Raw genomic sequence first — 21,328 nt, 5'->3', positions numbered from 1 at the left:
CGACATTCATGGTCAAACATGCAGTATACCACCTTTATTTTCCTTTAGACCAAATCCTAGTCCATACTTTTTAGCCCGTGAACCTCTGCTTTTTTCCATTCTTGCATTCTTAACCCAGATCTTCCTACAAGTAAAATTTTAGATACCCAAAATCAACAACATAGCAGGGGGAGATACCCTTACATAAAACACTAGAGTCAAAATTTCATTTCCCCTGTGGAAAAATAGGCTCTAACAACAAATTACATTATTCCCTTTAAACAATTTATGTATAAATTCATTTCTGTGGCAGAACGCAATTAGCTGCCAAATAAATATGATCACCCAGAAGACTTGAAGTGAGCTCAAATCACACAGCTTGGTAAATCAAGCATACAGGCAGCACTACAGCAGAATGAAGGACTAGTTGAGTAGTCCCTTCTGTTTCTGGACATACGCTGGAGAGGTGGTGATTGACACTAATTCAAGCGTTATGGGAAACTCAACTAACATTGGAGGTTAGCTTGTTCATATTTGTACAAAGGGAATACAGATACTTTCCTCCTAAAGGGCCTCATACTGATTAAATAAGAGAATTTATGGGCCATGCCTGATAGGTAAGTAGGTGCCCAGTAAGTATCAGTATTCTTCCTTCTTCCAGTTGGTTCCCTTCCCTTTGAGTCATTTCTGGCCAGTAAGCAGTCTTAAGTTGGTTCCACATCTGCTTAGGACATAGAAGTGCCCTCCCTATTTTATAATTCCTGCATCAATTCCCGAAGTTTAGAGCGCACAAGAACCAACTGCAGAGGTTATTAAACTGCAGTCTTGAATTCCACCCTGCAAAGATTCAGCAAGTTGCTGTCAAACCTAGAAATCTGCATTTTTAATATTTATTAGAGTTGTTTAAAATATATATGGACTTGATTGTTGGCATCAGAATTCATATTTGGAGATGTTCTGTCATGTTTGTGCATTAGTATAAAAAAATTTAAAAACTGGCTACAGTACTTTCTGATTTGCTATATAACTACAATTTTAAGAATACCCTGTTTTAAAATTCCCTTTATTTCCTTAGATCTTTATGAAACAGTTCATCTTTTGCAGATCATAGTGCTTTATTAAAGATTCATGTATTATTTTCCCATTTCTTTAACACAAAAAATTTACTCAATCATCAATCATTTTCATCTGACATTTCACTAAGTACAGGATTCATGATGTCAACATTATTAGATCAGTCATTCTAGTGGGTCACACAAGTTTATCCTCATTGTGCCAAATACCCACTCTAAAGATAAGCTGAATAACAGATGCCTCCAGGTGTATACAACAACCTCAGTTTCTTGAAGTTAGCTAGTACTGTTCAACAGGTCAAATTGCTAGTCTACAAAAATAAACTGGAAAAGACTCAAGTGTACAGCTTTACATATCAAATGGCAAGTTCATTTCAACAAGAACCTCTACAACTAACTGTTCATTTGTACAAGTTCTCTGCTATCACTGCAAAGCCTCTCCTGAACAAAGTTATAAGTTCAAAATTTAAAACAAGCTTGATGAGATAAAATGTACCAGGTGGCTTTTCTGTAGCAGAAATTAATTACAACCATTTTTTCTCAAGCAATTTTAAAGACAAGCCAAGTTGAAAATAAATATTCAAGCATACAGTAAACTAAAGTCTATATGTAGAAATTCAGGTACAAAGCACAGCAGAGCCTATAAAGATAATTAAGAAACATAAACTAGCAACAAAGCAATAATTTCTTTCAAATAACAGGAAAAAGTTCTCCAATACCATTATTTAGATCATTTAGTGTTTATTAATTTCAGGTTTTTTTTTTTAATCCTGCTTCTAATTATATTTGATCACAGTTTACCAACAAATACTTCCCTGGTGGCTCAGACGGTAAAGCGTCTGCCTACCATGCAGGAGACCTGGGTTCAATCCCTGGGTCAGGAAGATCTCCTGGAGAAGGAAATGGCAACCCACTCCCAGTATTCTTGTCTGGAAAATCCCATCGACAGAGGAGCCTGGTAGGCTACAGTCCATGGGGTTGCAAAGAGTCGGACACCACTGAGTGACTTCACTTTCTTTCTTTATACCAACAAGATAAATCATACAGGATGAAATAAATGGCAATTTAATTTCTGATTAACTCCTTAATGACCTTCCAGATTTGTATATGGTAGAAAGGTTCAGGAAACTGGATTTGCCTAAGTCCCTGCTGGTATTTATAAAAGCTTTTAAAAGTTAAGTTTTGTTTTTATCCATTTATTGATCCACATTATTAATGTAAAACTCGTAGGGGTTTGCAAACAAACACTTAAGCTTTGGGTGTTGGAGTGATTTAAGTTCTCAGGAGTGCTATTTTTACTTACTGACTAGAGTATCACCTCCTTTCTTCCCCTCACTCATTAAAAAAAAAAAAAAAAGTGCAGAATGGTAGCAAATTTCCAAACTTAAAGAAAATTAAGATTTTTTCAAACTTGGATTAAACCCTTAGTTAAGAGATATGCCGAATATATATTCCACTTTAAAATTTTTATGAAATTGAACATGAAACAAAGATGAATTCCAGCTAAGTCATATTCTTTTAGAATGAAAAAGACATGATGAGACGTTATTAAGCTATGACACGCTTATCATCCGTAACCAAAAAATTGAATTCCCTGCCTGAAGTTGACTTGGAAAATGATACAGTCTACTGCTGCTTTAAAGGACTGTAAGATAACATTTAAAAAACCTGTCAAACACTGATAGCACTTATCAATATCCTTAATCTTCAGAACTAATCTATGGAGCCCACTCCATTCAATTTAAGTCATATATCCATAATTGCTTTTACTGTGTTTTTTAAAAGGGGTACTGCTAATAATTTAAGCCATCCTTGAGACAAAATGGGGCTTCCCAGGTGGCACAAGTGGTTAAGAATCCATCTGCCAAGCAGGAGACATGGGTTTGATCCCTGCATTGGGAAGATCCCCTGGAGTAGGAAATCACAACCCACTCCAGTATTCTTGCCTGAAAAATTCCATGGACAAAGGAACTTGATGGGTTACAGTCCATGGAGTCACAAAGAGTTGGGCACAACTGAGTATGTAAGCACGTGAGACAAAATAGGTGTGAAGAATTCTTTTTATATCTTGGATGCTTCAGATAATTCTTAGGAACTTAAAATGATTTATGTGTTCCTCCTTAATATGAAACTCTTTTAACATAGCTTCTGACCAGCAAAGAAATGTTCCTTAGGCACTGTAAGGTTTATTAATGATGGAGCATGAACCCAGGTTGAAGTATACAATTTGGTATAACTACTAACAGTTAACAAGCACTATCTTATCTGCTGAGAGCAAGAAATGCCTTTACCCCACTAATCCTGAGATTCTTGAGGGAAAACTAATTTCACAAACAACTTTTGAAAGAATCCATATATAATAATAATCCTAAGAACCGCACATATCAGGGTATTAGAAAAGATGTTTTCTTTTGTAAGGCATCAATGATTAAATTAATATAATGCATGTCTAATACAAGATGGTTAATACTCACAAAACCATGAATCTTTTAACCTTCTCTAGTTCCTGCTACTTTTACCATCTTAAATTATAAAAGAATGCCTCTTGGTCTAATCAACTATGGTTATTAAAAAAAAAACTAATTAAAACATCTGAAACTATTAGGCACATCAAAGGTACAGTTTATGTAGTTCAAGGTTCCCTTCTTAAGGGGCAGATGAGTTACCTGGCACATTATACATATGGAACTGTGAAGATCATCCACTAAATTCAACTTTCACATTTTGAGTTAAACTGAAAGACTTATATAGTAAATATTCAAATACACCATATCTTCAGTTACAACTGAATAAGTGTAACATTTTACCAGATAAAAAGCTGGAATTTAAGTATGAGAAACCTTCATACACTGTGCTAGTATTGGTCTCTTCTTTTTAGACAAAAGCCAGTCAGTCAGTCATCAATACTTTCAACACAGCAGTTAGAAGATAAACGTCCAAAACAGGTGACTTGGTTGTAGTCCATAATTTAGCAATTCAATGCCACTGGCATCATAATGCTGTGGAGAACAAATGCATCTCCATATTTTAGTCAGATTTGTCTTTTTTCTTTCCTGTTAAGGGCACTTTGTTTACAACAGCAGACCCGACAGCTGTAACACCTCCAGCCACAGCAGACACGCCCCCTTTCACCAGCCCTATTCCCATGGAAGGCACAGTTGTAACAGCTGTTTTGGTCACCTCCAGACTCTTTCCACCAATCCAAGCCACGCCACCAATGGTGGCACCAACAGCTCCCTTTGTAACACTGAAGATACCCCCAGTCACACGGGACAGCATGCCTGGTTGCTGTTGTGGGTGATCTTTCATTGAACCTAATGAGAGAAAATATAAGACAGTCAAATGTAAGTCTTTATAAAAACAGTACAAATCACTGAGTAGCCTAAGACTTCCTAACAATCAGGAGACTGTATTGATAAGGTCAACCATATAAACACAAATCTGATCAAGACATTGATCAGATGAGCTATTCCCTCAAGGGCATAATTGTACATGTTTTTAAAACATCTTGGTCCAATGCTAAGTCTTAGTATCTATAAGAAGAAATGCTTTAAAGACTTGACAACTTTCATGAAATAGAAAACTATTTTAAGTGTTTCCTTGATTTACAGTTCTGTTGCTGTTAACTTTTTAAAAAGCTTTGTTTTATATCCTAAAAGCATGAAAAGATAAATATATTTAGCCCTTATTTCCTTGATAGAATTCAGTCATTATTGAAAAAAGCTTCCTCATTTAAAGCACTGGTTCTCAAGGTGTGGTGTGGAACCCCTGAGTATCCCCAGGACTATTTAAGGGGTTACAAACTGCTTTCATAGTAATACTAAAACATCAATATTAACGTGTCTCTTCACTTTCATTCTGTCACCAGTCTACAACAGGATTTTCCAGAAGCTAAATGATGTGCAGTAACACAACAGACTAAACACAGAAGCAACTATGAGAATCTATCTCTCTTCTATTAATCCAAATATTAAAGAGATTTGCAAAAATTTTAAAACAATGTCAGGAATTCCCTGGTGGTTCAGTGGTTAGGACCCCACCCTTTCAATACCAAAGGCCTGGGTTCATTCCCTCGTTGGGGAACTAAAATCCTGCAAGCCATGGCACTGCCACAAACAAAATGTCACTCTGCTCACAATGTTATTTTTCTTTTTTTGGAAAATAGTTGTATATTTTTCAAAAAATGTGTTACATGGGCCTGCTGAATTCTCCTCACAGTAAAATACTTAGTTTCTTATTCTATGAGCTCCTTCATAATGTATTTTAAGAGCTAATACTATATGCAAAAACAGGAAAATCATTCATCACTTAAAATCATGTCACCTACATAAAATTTATTTTGTAATGAGAAAACCATAGCTATGATTAATACTTCCACAGGCTCAGTAATTTTTATAGAAGAGAATATGTTATTTAAGCATCTGGTTTGTAAAAACTCATCGTATACTCCCAGAAAAGGAACATCATTATGAGAAATTCAGATTTACTGTCATGAATTTTTTCTGTTTGTTTAATAGAGGCACTCAAACTGGCATGTAACCCAAACTCCAGCATAAAATGACTAGCAGGAAGACTTCATAAAAATTCACTTCTGCCACTCTCAAATGCACAGAGATCTTTTCTCCTTCGTAATCGAGTGACTCAGGCAGCAACAACACATGAGCAATGGTGTTTTTATTTTTTTTTAACTTCATGAAAAAATGCTTGGTAACTATAAGTCAGGCTATAACCACTAAAAAAGGTATAATCTCACACAAGAAAGGTAAATTCATGGATAAATAGGTTCAACACCACCAAAGCTACTAAAATCGTGGTTAGATAACTCTGGGAAACCAACAATATTTAAGAGAGAAAAAATTCTGAAAATAGAGTTTCTTTAAATACACAAGGCACAAATTTACCTTGAGTAACATTTTCTTCTCATTGTTTGGAGAGTTTACATCATTTCACAAGGAAGAAAGCCTCACTGCTTAGTCAAAATAGCTCACTTATAAAGATACAGCAATAGTTAAATTTATAAAACCAATTTTTTAATTGAAACTGAGTAATAAGCATAGTTAATATAAATTTTAAAATAGCTAAATAAGAGACTTAAGACACAGATAAGCATTTGAATATATTAATTATAAAATTATGATGGAAAGAATTACATAAGTGGTAATTCTTTTGTAATCAAGGTTAGTAACACTAGGAAAAGGTGGGGAGGGGGCGAATCTTGACTTGAGGATAAAACATAAAAACCTCATGCTGAATACCTCAGATGCTAAATTTGGTGTACATGCATTTAATTAAGACAATTTTTCTCCGTCAAATCAGACAAATTTTAATACTGTTATCACTGTGCTCTTAATTACCACCATATAAATTATTCACTTTGCAGACTACTTTTGTTTAACAGGTTGCCAATATAAAGACACTGTTGAGGCTGTTCTCTTCCTTAACAGTCATGCTCCTGGATAGCCTTTATCTCTTTCCTGACATCATTCTCACAAGTCCTTATTTACTTTCTCATTGAGCCCTAACTTTTCTCTTCAATACTCCAGAGTTCTAGTCCCTAAAAAATAAAGGAAAGCAAACAGCTAGTTGTTTCTGTGTATAGTCGAAACATTCAGGTGTGCGTTTAGTGTTTCCAAAGATTTTTGAAGATAAAAATGATTCCTGATGTCACGATTTTCAAACTAAAAAATAAATTAAGCAAACCCCAAGACCATGTATTAAAAAAGGAAGTTACCTATTATAACATAGACAACAACAGGAGTTTTACAAATCTCAAGTGCCTCCTGAATTGAGTTTTTGTATTCATGACATCAAAACTAAACCCAGTCCATCCTTCCTCTGCACCCCACCCAATTCTTTACAAATGAAAGGATGCTCTACTTGTGAAATGGTCTTAGAAGAATAAAAGAGTAGCAGAAAAATAGATCTTAAACAATAAAACAGTTACATAGTGTCCCTATTCATAATATCTATGCTTTCTTATTTAAAAAAACGTTTAAGTATTTTTGGAACACATCTGCTGACAAAACAGGTTGTTACTTTAATAAAGACAATCTGAACTTTAATTCACTAGGACGTTTTTTCATTCTTAGTGCTATTGATGTGTACTTACCTTCTGGTGGCTCATCACTAAGGTATGATGGGATTTCTTGATTTTTATCTGTCTGATTCATGATCACCTAAAAAACACACATATCTCAATTTCAACCTCTGAAACTACTCTTATCATATGCTTATTAACACTTAATCAACTTTATTAAGTTGATAAACTACATTTTACTTATTTATTATTATTTTGGCCAAGCTATGCGGCCAGGCATTAAACTGAGACCATGGCAATAAAAGCACAGAATCCTAACTACCAACCAGGGAACGCCTGATAAACAATATTTTAAAACACCCATAACAAGACTACTTCACCTGTTTGTCTCCTACTCTGTGGTGCTGAGAAATAGTTAAAATTACTGGTTGAAAACATAAATTTTAAATCAAGCAAAGACTGGCAGGCACAATACAGGCTCTATGTTGTACTACAGCTTCAACTTAAATTGAAAATTACTAATTGAAATAAAGTTGAAAGGTGGGGTCAGCAGACAAAAATGTTAAGTGCTTCCTCCTACAGAATATTTCATTTTTTTAATATAAATTTTTTTATTTAAATTGGAGGCTAATTACTTTACTATATTGGTTTTGCCATACATTAACATGAATCCACCATGGGTGTACATGTGTTCCCCATCCTGAACCCCCACCCCCCCAAAAAAATAAAGTCGAAAACTGATGGATAATACACACATTATAATACTACTTAAGTAAAATTTTAAACAAAAACTATATTATTTCACATCTATAACATCTATAGCATAAGTATGAAAGTACAGACCTGACAGGTAAATAGGATAATGATTACTTCCTGGGCAGAAACACACTAGGAAAACTGAATACCTTTCATCGTAATATATAAACTTCAACTGGATATTTGTTCAAGGTGAGGGAAAAATATTAGCCATAAAAGACACTCTTGGAAAAACTAGGGAAAGTTTAATATGGACTGAATGCTAGATAACTCCGTCACGTTACTGTTAATTTTTTGAGATGATGTTTTTATTACTTATTTAGACAATAAATCTTCATAATAAATCTTACATGATGCATACTAAAATATATATTTTTTTTATTTCACAACAGACCTAAAGAAAAACCTATGTTTAGTTGCCAAGTCATGTCTGACTCTGCAACCCCATAGACTGCCGCATGCCAGGCTTCCTAGTCCCTCAGTATCTTCCGGAGTTTGCTCAAACTCATGTCCATTGAGTTGATGATGCCATCTAATCATCTCATTCTCTGGTACCCCCTTCTCCTCCTGCCCTCAATCTTTCCCGGTATCAAAGTCTTTTCCAGTGAGTCAGCTCTTCCCATCAGGTGGCCAAAGTATTGGAGCTTCAGCTTCAGCATCAGTCCTTCCAATGAATATTCAGGGTTGACATCTTTTAGGATTGACTGGTTTGGTCTCTTTGATGTCGAAGGGACTCTCAAGAGTCTCCTCCAACACCACAGTTCAAAAGCATCCATCATCCTTCAGCTCTCAGCCTTCTTTATGGTTCAATTGTCATATCCATACGTGACTAATGGAAAAACTACCCTTAACTAGACAAACTTTTGTCAACAAAGTGATGTCTCTGCTTTTTAATATGCTGTCTAGGTTTGTCATAGCTTTTCTTTCAAGGAGCGAGCGTCTTTTAATTTAATGGCTGAAGTCACCATCTGTAGTGATATTGGAGCCCAAGAAAATAAAGTCTGTCACTGTTTCCATTGCTTCCCCATCTGTCTGCCATTAAGTGATGGGACCAGATGACATGATCTTAGTTTTCTGAATATTGAGTTTTAAGCCAGCTTTTTCACTCTCTTAATTCACTCTCATCAAGAGGCTCTTTAGTTCCCCTTCACTTTCTGCATATCTGAGGATATTTACATTTCTCCCAGCACTCTTGATTCCAGCCTGTGATTCATCCAGCCTGGCATTTCACATGCTGTACTCTGAATATAAGTTAAATAAGCAGGGTAACAATATACAGCCTGACTCCTTTCCCAATTTTGTACTAGTCTGTTGTTCCATGTGAGTTTTAACTGTTGTTTCTTGACCTACATACAGTTTTCTCAGGAGACTGGTAAGGTGGTCTGGTATTCCTATCTCTTTAAGAATTTTCCAGTTTGTAGTGATCCACACAGTCAAAGGTTTAAAGTAGTCAATGAAGCAGAAGTAGATGTTTTTCCGGAATTCCTTTGCTCTATGATCCAACACATGTTGGCAATTTGATCTCTAGTTCCTCTGCCTTTTCTAAATCCAGCTTATACCTCTGGAAGTACATCTGGTATTCTCTACAGAATACTGGTTAACTATCATTTATTTCACAAGAGACTTAAAGAAAAACTATACTATGAACTAAAAAAAAAAATTCTACCTGAAAAATTTCATAAAAACATGACATTCTTCTATAGAGATGACAGCACCAATCTGAATCACTTAGAGGAGGATTTTGATTAATTTGTATTGTTATCAGAGCTCTTATAAACAGCAGTGTTCACTAGCAAACTAATTCAAAATCTACTATTAAAAAACACATGATACTATGATTATGTCTAAATACAAGTAATAAGGGAAACTAAGAAATAAAATAAGCTATGTTGGGAGGAAAAACAAACTTTCTTTGCCCAATTTTCTTTACTATCTTAAAATATTTGCTTTAATATTCACTTGACTAAGTAAAGATTTAAAAAAGCAAGACTAGTCTAAAAGCTTTCTTGCTTGGCCAGAAAACTAGGGTTGTGACCTCAGTAGTCAAATAAGTATTTACTAATCATAAAACCATAGAGCCTAAATTATTAAATATGTAAATATACAACAGAGATTTTAAAGAATATTATAAAATCCTGCCATCTGCAAAACAACATGCATGAACCTTGAGGATATTATTTTAAGTGAAATAAGTCAGAGAAAGACAAACAGTATATAATCTCAATTATATATGAAATCTAAAAAAGCCAAACTTAAAGATAAGGTGGTTACATGGGGCTGGGAGTGTAGAGTTGGGGAAATAACATGTTGGTCAAAGGGTACAAACTTTCCATTATAAGAGGAATAAGTTCTGAGGATCTAATATACAGCATGATGACTATAGTTAAAAATACTGTATTGTATGCTTGAACATTGCTAATAGATTTTAAAAAGTTCTCACCATAATAACAACAACAAAAGTAATTATATGAGTTAAGGATGTGTTAACTAACCTTAATCTGATAAACATTTTGCAATATATGTGTATCACATTATACACCTAGACTTACACAATGCTGTATGTCAATTATATCTCAAGAAAGCTAGGAAAAAATAATATTGTGCAAACAGTATACTTTAATATGCTGATTGACAGATTGAGTACCTACTATGTGTCATGTTTTATGCATGGGATATAGCTGTGATCAATACAGACCAAAACTCCATCATGAACATCCCATATTGTCTAGTGGGAAAGACAATAAATATGCAAAGAATATACTGTATATTGGAGCTTCACTGGTGGCTCAAACAGTGAAGAATCTGCCTGCAACGCAGGAGAACCAGGTTGAATCCCTGGATTAGGAAGATCCCCTGGAGAAGGGAGTGGCTACCCACTCCAGTATTCTTGCTTGGAGAATTCCAGACAGAGGAGCCTGGAGAGCTACAGTCCATGGGAGGGCAAAGAGTCAGACACGACTGAGCAACTTTCAGTTTCATATTGTGTATCAGATAATGTTACCTGCTGTGGAAAAAAAAGATGAAGGGGAGAGGATGTAATATTTTAACTGGGAGTCTTTGAAGGCCTCATTGTGGTGACATCCCAAAGGAGCTAAGGACAAAAGGTACTTCAGTCAAGTGCCCTCAAGGCAGAAAAAACAATAAAAGCAAAGGTCCTGAAGTAGGAGCTTACCACAAACAGGAAGGAACAGCCAGAAAAATGTGGCGGGGGCTGCAGCAAAACGCAGTAGGAAAGGTCAGAGTGAGGTATGATGACAGTCCCTTACAGGCCAGAGAGGCGAGTAACTCTGAGACGGGGAGTCAGAGAAAGGAGCTGACCAGGGAGGTCATGTATCCTGAGTTACCCTTTTTAGAGTTCATTCTGGCTGTGTGGGGAGAACAAGCGAACAGAAACGAGCACAGAAAGACCTATCAGTCTCAACCTAGGGTTTTCAGGGTTTACACGTACTGCAGTGTTTATCAGGACTAATGTTACATGATCAGAGGAGGGTCAGGGAAGTTCCCTTTTCCTTTATGACTCCTATTGCTTTTAGGCACCAGTTGATCAAATAAAAAGTCATTCATATTTCCTTCTGTATGTCAATAAGCCAGGCAAAACACACTGACGGCAAATGAGGATGCTAGAGGTAGACTTTTCAAAGGTAATTTAACTTCATTAATTCAACTTGAACTGTCTTTAAAACCGAAAGGGTGTGTAACTGCACCCTTAGCATTCAGCAGCATACATCCTGTGTTTAAATAAGTAATTTTTAGTTGCTCTAATTAAAAGTCTGACTCAGACCACAGATCACGCGCATCTCATCTTATGCTGGTCTCGTTGTCAACTTAATGTTATTTCATAAACACTTAAGATTTTAAAAGGAACACTAAAGATATGTAATCTCTGACAACAACAATATCTGAAAGAGTATCAGCTGATGCATTACTAGGAGTTCCTGACTGATTTGCTTTCATTTTGAAACTCTTTCAAGCCAGAAAGTTAAATTTCATTCTCATTTTTATATTTCTTTAACTTATTGTCATGTTAAGATCATGAGAATTATACAGCACAGTGTTTAAAGTTTTGGGATCAGAGAACCTGCATTTGAATTCCACCTTGACTATATAAATTATATGACTGAGGACAAATAACTTCTCCAGATCCTTGCTGTTCAGGAAACAGAAATTAAAGATATTCTAACCCTCACTCTGAGAATACTACTTAACAATTGAAAACAAAAATATGCAGAAACTCCTGGCAGAATGGCCAGGAGTGTGTGTGCCCCTTCTTGAGAAATAACTATTTTGGAGCCACTTTCTTCCCCATTGTTGTAGTCGCTTCAGTCCTGTCCGACTCTTTGTGACCCCATGGACTGTAGCCCGCCAGGCTCTCCTCTGTCCATGGGATTTCCCAGGCAAGAATACTGGAGTGGGTTGCCATTTCCTTCTCCAGGGGATCTTAGACTTGAACCCATATCTCCTGCATTGCAGGTGGATTCTTTACCACTGAGCTACCTGGGATCCCCACTTTCTTTCCCACTGAACTGTTAATTCCAAAAGGAAAGACACTTTGTCTGCCTTACTCAGCACTAAACCCAGTATCTGTATATCAGAAGATCATTTGGGTGATCAAGTAATTAATAGATGTCACAATATTCTGTACAGAAATACAGGGATATTATAAACACATACACCTTTCATATTTTAGCTGGAGTTATAAAACAGACATGCTAGTAACTACATACATTTCTGCTTTTCTGTATATATCCCACAAATTCCTACCAAAATCTTGCCTTTTCCTCCTAATACAGAATCCCTTTTGAAAAAACAAACAAAAAGTAACTTCTTCACATGTATCTACCTGGTAGTTTAAAAAAGAAAAAGACCATCATATTAAAAGATCAGAGCTGTTGTATTCTATGATAGCATAAAAGACGTATACAAATTCATCTAAATACTATGAAGTGACTTTACTCTCCTGCCAGCAGGCAATGAGGAGCCATCAGCCAAGTAATACTGTCAGATCTGTATTTTAAGAAGCTAACTAAACCAAGATCAGATGGAAGGACAGAGATTAAATACAGCAAGTGGCTACTTTATAGTCTAATGAGATGGAACAGCAACCTGAATTCTTGTCAATTGTTCTTGTCTAAATAAATGTTTAGACCAAAACCCTAGAAGTCACCCTTGATTTCCTTTTTAACATTCCCATCATATCGTTGGTAAATTCTGTTGCCTGAATAAGTCCAAGATACAACTACTACACATCACCTCTTCTGCTACCACTTTTAACTAACCCATCACAATCTCTTATTTGAACAACTACAAAGTCTCTTAACCGGCCTCCAAGCTTCCATCTTTGCTCTTCCTTCAGTCTAGCCATGTCATACTCTGCTTAAAACCTTCCAGCTGCTTCCTATTTTGCTCAGAATATAATCCAGAGTCCTTTCCTTCGCCTTTGAGGGTCAGCATCTAATACCCTGATATCATGCCCTACCATTCTGTTTCTTGCTCACTCCAGCCTGACAACATAGGCTTCTTTGCTCATCTTTTCCTGAAAGGCTCTTCCCCAATACATGTACATGGCTTGATTCCTTACTGCCTTCAGGTCTGTGCAAATGTCCCCTTCTCAGAGGTCTTCCCTGACTACCTTAAAACAGATTAGCACCTTCCTAACTCCTTTCCCTACCATTTCCATCTAACACTGCTCTATTTTCCTCATTGCTTTTACTGTCACTTGGTATACATGTTTATTCTGTGTCTCTCCCAATTAGAATGAAAGCTACTGTAACAAAGCTTGGTGGTGTCACTGCTTCATTTCCAGAGCCTTAACCGATGCCTTAGTAAGTGGACACTCAAATACTGGAATTTTTTGAGTGAAGTAGAACATAACTTGGGTGTTAATGTGAGACAGAAGGAGAATATAGGATATAAAATTTCTAGTGTGAGAAACAAAATAGAAATGATGAAGACAGGGGACAGAAGAGAGAAAACGAATGCTGAGAGAGATGGACTCTTTTTTTTAATGTTTATTTTATTGCAATAAGAACACTTACCATGAGATCTCCCCTTTAATTAAGTGTACACTGACTGTTGACTATAATCTGCTCCTGAACAGCTATTTGAGATACCTTCAGCGCATCCACAGGAGATATTTAGCAGTCAATTGGACTTAAAGGGCCTGAAACTTAGCATGAAGTCTGAGTTAGAACTGAGGTCCTAAGAATGGTCTGAAGTGACAGCTAAAGTTGCATGGGGTAAGTGGTATGACTAAGGAAAAGTGCAGTAAGAGAGTAGCTTGATAAGCTTAATTGGACTGTTCATATTTAAGAAGTGAGCAAGAGAAGCCAGCAAAAATAAAATATACCTAAAGATAGTCAAAGTAGAGTCTCATGGATAGCAAGAGATGAATTTATAAGCTTCCTAAAGATACATACAATGAGACATTAAAATCATTTATGAAGGTCAAAGAGTATGGGGGAGTGTTAATGTTCTATTTAGAGGATATAAAAGGCATATGTCACATGATACTATTTTTTTCAAGTGCACATAAAAGACTGAAGGTAAATATACACACTAAGTTGCTTTAGTCATGTCCGACTTTGCAACCCTATGGACTGTAGCCTGCTAGGTTCCTCTGTCCATGGGATTCTCCAGTCAAGAATACTAGAGTGGGGTTGTCATTTCCTCCTCCAAGGGATCTTCCTGACCCAGGGAGCAAACCTGCATTTCTTGCATCTCCTGCATTGACAGGCGGGTTCTTTACCGCTAGCGCCACCTGGGAAGCTCCAAAGTGCTAACAAAGATTGCCACTGAAAGTGAAAGTGAAGTCGCTCAGTCCTGTCGACTCTTTGCGACCCGGTGGACTGTAGCCCACCAGGCTCCTCCGTCCATGGGATTCTCCAGGCAAGAATATTGGAGTGGGTTGCCATTTCCTTCTCCAGGGGAATCTTCCTGACCCAGGGATCGAACCCAGGTCTCCCACATTGCAGGTAGACGTTTTAACCTCTGAGCCACCAGGGAAGGGGATAGAAATTATATATATGGTGAGGAGGAAGAGATACATAGTATTTCTATAGAGAGAGAGATATATACTTAACATCTATATTTTAATTTTCTACCATAAACATGTACTGATTTTGTAATTAAAGAAAATTATATTTTTAAGTCTTAGAAATCAGTGATATTCACAAAGGATATTTTTAAAGATGACACAGTTCATCTATATAGTTATTGTAACTAATAGGTTTTTATCCTTAAATCAAGTTGATCATTTAAAAAGCAATGTTCCTGAATCATAAAATGCTGACTTAAAGAAAATAACATCACTGAGTTTTATTCATGGTTTTGTTCCCTTCTCCTCCCCAACCCCAGTCCTGACAGCACACCAAGACCTTCACTCTTATAGCTCTTTTCCCTGATTTGCAATTTGAAAATCTTATTTATAATTCTTACCATCTTATAGCACATATTTTGGTTGTAAGCCGAAACAAAGTATTTGTGGAATAAATGGAAAAAAAAACTATAATTTGTATCCATACTGCCTTTAAGCATCATAAGAAAATACGCATACCAATACATGATCCAAATTTCTGGTTTTTTAAAAAAAAACTTTCAGCTGGATTCATGCTCTTCAAATGTACCTCCTGAAGAATAGGCACTGGTATGCCAGGGGCTTCAAGAACCACAGGAGAGATATAATGCATAAAGTCTACTACACAGTAATTCAAAATAGTTTTATTTTTAAATATACACTAACTAAAAAGTTAAAAGTGCTTGGGAATTTTTTAAGATAACCAGATTTTCAATAAATGTCATTCTTGCCTGGAGCTTCTTTCAGGGTATGTTGTTATTTGGTCACTAAGTCGTGTCCAACTCATCCTCTGCTGCCACCTTCTCCTTTTGCCTTCAATCTTTCCCAGCATCAGGACCTTCAGAGTATAATTTACCAGCTCTTTTCCCTGCCCAACCACACTCCACCTCCCCTTAATTTACCCCATTCTTAAATTACATTTACACTTACATTTACTAGTGTTATCAATAGTAACAAACAGGATTATCAATAAACAATACAAAGTCTAGAGTTGTGCAGGCCAGAACCTGGCTATCTAGACTGAAACAACTTGACTTTGAAAGCCCTGCTGCTGCTGCTAAGTCGCTTCAGTCGTGTCCAACTCTGTGCGACCCCACAGACGGCAGCCCTAAGACGGCACAAAGATTGATATTTGTTTTGTAAATATATTTTTTTAATGTCTACATTTCTTGTACGTCACTCATATTAACAGCAAGTATGTATTATTAAAATTCCTACAGAACACTTTAGGGTAGTAAAAATTGTGTAAGAGCTTTTTAAGTATATTTAAGTGTATGGGATATATTTTTCAGAACCCAAGACAGCAATTTTCCTTATAAAGGTATTTTTGCTAAAACCCTTAACTGTCTGTAATACCATCTTTACTTTTTACTCACATAAACCATTCCCAACTTCTACACACATATATGTGCCAAACTTCTGGTGGTACTACCTCTTCATGAATATTATCACTTCATCACTAGGAGAAATACTTTTTATATTACTATCCTGGTCATTATCATCATTACACTTTTATCTCTTAAATATGGAATTGTGAAGACAAATACACCCCTAATATTCTAAAACTGGAAGAGGTAAATAATCTACTTAATAAAATTTTAAAGTATACACATGAAGACAAATAACAACTGACAATGAAAGTATTGAAAAGACCATTTAAAAATATTACCCTTAAACAACATTATTAAATTCTATGCAAACCATCAGCCCTAAATTCAACATATACTTGGGTCCCTGCTGTGTGCCAGGTACCCTGCTCGGCACTCAAGGTTTCAGTGTGAGTGTGATTAAACAACAGAGGACTACTCTAAGAGTTTACAATCCAGTGGTTATATACTTTACCATCATTTATTTAATTTCATTCAAAAACCAAAAAAAGGCTGCTCTATAGGAACTCATAATGCACACAAATTTCTTTTAAAAAAATGTACTTTCCTAAGAAAGGCAATAAAGACAGAAAACAGCCTTTAGATAAGGATAAATAATTTAACTTACTCTAAGGACATAAATCAGTTTTACCATGTGGTCCTGACATGTGAATAAACGATTATAGTACCAGCTAAAACTGGTCATAAGTATGTTTTTTTAAGAAACTCTGAAATGTGAAAGAGTTCTTTACTGTAGACTGCAATTCATCTGCAGTTCCTTTAAGCATTTTAGGCCAGGGAGAAATAATTCTTGTCCAGTACAACAATATCATAGATATAACAGCTGGCAAATACATTGACCAAGATTTATAACAACACTATTCTCTAGAGGGTAATTTCTTCCAATAATAGAAATAAGTAAACAAATGCCTCTATGAACCCCCTCCCTTTTTTAAAAGAAAACAAATCAGTGTTGTTTACAGATGTCTGTAATATATATAAAATTTTTGTTAATAATGAAAAGAAAATCTGAAAATAGTACTCAAATGTGTCTAAGGCTCCACAGCCCTGTGTACTAAGGGAAGTTAAAGAGCACTAACAAACTGCATATGAAGCACAACTGCAAAATACAGTGCACGATGTTCACCTCCAAAGACACTGCACAAATTTCTTACTAAACAGTAAGTGCCAATTTCCCTATAAGAAAAAGACTGTAAATCAATTAGCTACATTATTCTACATATTTTAATATATGTAGAAACTCTGCCACGTTCTCACTCCTATGCTTTAGCTTCTTTGCCAAGTAACTACAAGGAGTTTAAAATATGTATTTATACAGAGCTTTAGCCCACATACACCAACAAACAGTGTATATTAAAACACCAGCTTACTGTTTTTAGGCTTCTCTAGTTAACTAGCTCTCCTCAACAGGCTCCTTTTAAAAATGGTCCCTGCCCATTAAATCAACAGCAAGTGAACTGCAGGAAATGCACTGAATGTGTCAGGAAAGAAAAAGAAATCTGCCAGTAAAACTTACACCTAGTGACAAGTAACAACTGACAGTATTGAAAGGGCAATTTTTGAGTGTTGCTCTTAAATGAAACATTAAGCAGAATTACAATAACCTATCAAACCACATAACCATCACACCAGTCATTTTCACTAAATTATACTTCATTAGTTCAACAGATATCTGTGTCCCTGCTATGTCAGACACTGCGTTAGACACTGAAGGTTTATTCTGAACAAGCATGTTAAAGCCCTCCTTTCAGGGTGTTTATGTATAATCCAGTAAGGTACCTTCAGGAAGTAGCATAACAAAAACAATTCAATGACTAAAACAAGAAAAAGGTAAAGATTTTCCTGGAGTTAAAAAGAACCACACACAAGATATAACAATGTTCTCCACATAATGGCATATTTTTCCTGCACTTGCTTTCTAGTGTACGTTATAACAAAGACTAAAAAAATGAAAGTGAAAAAAATAAAACAGGATGCATATAAGTTTATTAAAAGTTACTTCCTTCTTACTTTAAGAAAACAGACATGGGTACACACTCAGACATAATACCTGTTGATGTTATATCAATACTCCTCGGGAACTCTTTAGAGCACCCACACCAATTTTAAAGGTTAAACAACAAACAGCAAATAATCACAGACAGTAAATAAAGTGCTTTCATTTGGAATTAGCAGAAGTGTGCACAAGGGCAGAATAAATCAAATAAACTCTCCTCCTTCCCTGGGTGTTTCTAAACCTTTCCCAAAGGCCCCTTCCCCCTCCCCGCCATCCCCACCCCCCATCCCTCTGGGCACTAGCAAGTCCTTTTTTTTTTTTTCTTTAGCGGAGGGAGTGACGTGGCAGGAGAGGCAGAAAATGACCCTGAAGGAGCCCTGGCTGAGGCTGAGCTCAGCACCTCCTCCCTCTGCTCCACGTTGTACACCCAGCAAACCCCACTCCCACAGAGTTCCAGAATTTCTGTCTTCTAACATATAAGAGGCGATCTGCTTAGGAGAGGAACTGATCATAGGTGGGAGCTTGGGGATCAGTTTTGAGGTGCGTGTGCACAGCAGGCACGGTTTTTATGTAGACCCAGGAGGCACTGATGGCACTTATGGGTGCTTCAGCGGTCCCCAGTCACCCCCCGGGGCCGTCAGCACCTCCGCCCATCGCTTCACTTTCAAGCTCAGGTTAGGTGTGGGGGCAGAGCTACCTGGGAAGAGCACTGGGAATGTCCACTGGGGACCAAGTCTCGTGTGGATGAACCCAAGAGAACAGTTTATCAACAGGTTAAGAGTGAGCGGGGCGGGGAAGCACACAACCCCCTCTGCCGCATCCCTCTCTTCTCCCAGGCTGCTGACATCCTCCCACCCCCCATTTTTCCGGCCTGACACCCCAGGAGATAAGAAGTCAGGAGGAAGCGTCCAATAAGGGTCCCAATCTCAAACCACGGCGGGGGAGTCAGAAACGAGTAAAGGGGCGGGGAGGGGGGGTAACCCCGCCAGCTAACCTCCACCGCAACACGGTCCCGCCCCTCCCCCTTCCCCGTTCAGCAACCCCTCGCCACCACCACCACCAAAAAAGGCTCTCGGCAGCCAAGCCTGGGCAGGGAGGCAGGGAGGTGCAGAAAAGCTAACGGAAAAAGGCAACAGAGAGGAGGGCAGGAAGCCGGAACGGCGCCCCCTACCCTCCCTAACCGACTTACCGCTGGGTCGGGGACCGGCGCCGGGGCCGGGCGGAGGAGCGGGCAGCACCGAGGAAGGGCGAGGCGGCCTGAGCGGTGGGCACAGCCTCGGGCAGTCGCGGGCTCCGGAGACGCCTCCTCCGGCTGTGGAGCCAGAAGACACGGTTTGCGACGGCGGCCTCTGGCTGCGGACGTGGCGCCGACGCGACCCGCCCCCTCCACCGCCTGCTCAGCTCCCGCCTCCTCCTACGGCTCGCGCTCCAACGCGCACGCGCACCCGGGGCCCCTCCTGCGCCCACCGGGCACACGCCCACCCGTTTCTCGAACTACCCAGCCCTCCCAGCAGCCCCCAGCCGGTCGCCTCCCGACGTGCGCACGCGCGCCGCTCCTCAGCTTCAGGCCTACTCCCGCCCCTTCGCCCGCTGGGTGCAACCGCGAGAACCCCGGGCTGGTCTCCGCGCGCTTCCCCCTGGCCCGCCCCCTTCCCCGCTGCCGTCCAATCAGATCGGGCGAGGGGCGCGGAGCGCTAGCAACGCGTAGTCGGCTGCCCTGCGGCCCTACCGCCAATGCCTGCGGCCCTGCGAAGCTTCAGTTCCGCCACGGATAACGGTCGCTCTGAATTCCGAACCTTCGCTCTAGGGAATATGGGACGGTTGCCAGTTTCTCCAATCCCTCGCCTGGGGCCTCGACGTCCCCTTACCTGCTTTCCCTCAGGAGAGTGAATGAGCTGGGCCTGCTCTCAGCCTTTCACCCTTGGGGCTCCCTGTGAGCTCTATTTACTCTCCAGGTGACAGGGGTGACGACAGAGACGCTGCTCCTTTATTATTTTTTGTTGTTGAGAGACACTGCTCATTTATTATTGTCACTGTTTTTGTTATTTTTATTTGAAATCTCTGCCCCTAGAATTGATCATGGGAGAACTCGGCTTCGCCGCGGTCACCCACCACTTACCGCATTACCGAGGGCTCGCCAGAAGCTGGAAATTGACAGGAGAGAGTGGGTGTTCAGTAATGAAGAGAGAAAAGTGAGTGAAATCGTTCAGTCGTGTCCGACTCTTTGCGACCCCATGGACTGTAGTCTACCAGGCTCCTCCGTCCATGGGATTTTCCAGGCAAGAATACTGGAGTGGGTTGCCATTTCCTTCTCCATGAGGTCTTCCCAACCCAGGGACTGAACCCTGGTCTCCTGCGTTGTAGGCGGGCACTTTACCGGCTGAGCCACCAGGGACGTGAGTTGAAAATTAGAACACCCGGCTTCGCGCCCCTCTCTCGCCACCTGCAACCTGGCACGGCGCCCCTTGAGGTCTCCCGGCTCTGGTCCTGCTCGCTGTTCTGGAAGGTGTTGAGGGTAGCAGTGAGAGGACAGAGTCTGCACCTAAGCTCCTAGTGAGGTGAGGCGTCTCTGCGCTGCACAGTGAGGGTCGTGACATCCACCGCACAGGTGGTTATCAGGAGGAAAGGGTACCGAATTGGATAAACCTTATCTATTAACTTTTCCTTTCCTCTTTCCACACCTATGAAATAATGATGACAGTAAGTCCATCAGGGGTTTTTCGAGAGAGAAAAGAGATGGTGGATGTGAAAGGGGTTTATAAACTGAATTCCTGTCTAGGTATGAAATCTTTCAAAGTTTGGTTAGCAAGACAAAATACACTAATGTGTGTTTCAGTTCAGTTCAGTCACTCAGTCGCATACAACACTTTGCGACCCCATGGACTGCAGCATACCACGGTTCCCTGTCCATCACCAATTCCCGGAAGTTGCTCAAACTCCTGTCCTTTGAGTGGGTGATGCCATCCAACCATCTCATCCTCTGTCGTCCACTTCTCCTACCTTCAATCTTTCCCAGCATCAGGATAT

General features: G+C 38.8%; 1 protein-coding gene across 1 annotated transcript; it reads right to left on the bottom strand.

Annotated features, from left to right (window-relative positions):
* Positions 1–19: 19 nt before the first annotated feature.
* On the bottom strand, positions 20–19,637 carry TMEM263 (transmembrane protein 263). Its single transcript, XM_004006701.5, has 3 exons — positions 19,491–19,637; positions 7,162–7,228; positions 20–4,366 (listed from the first exon to the last, which is right to left on the bottom strand). Exons 2-3 carry the CDS (start codon positions 7,220–7,222, stop codon positions 4,080–4,082), a joined length of 348 nt encoding a protein of 115 aa, XP_004006750.1. The 5' UTR covers positions 7,223–7,228; positions 19,491–19,637; the 3' UTR covers positions 20–4,079.
* Between the last annotated feature and the right edge of the window lie 1,691 nt (positions 19,638–21,328).

This window comes from Ovis aries, chromosome 3, assembly GCF_016772045.2.
Source record: "Ovis aries strain OAR_USU_Benz2616 breed Rambouillet chromosome 3, ARS-UI_Ramb_v3.0, whole genome shotgun sequence".
Taxonomy (NCBI): domain Eukaryota; kingdom Metazoa; phylum Chordata; class Mammalia; order Artiodactyla; family Bovidae; genus Ovis; species Ovis aries.
This window is presented reverse-complemented; position numbering and strand designations above follow the sequence as displayed.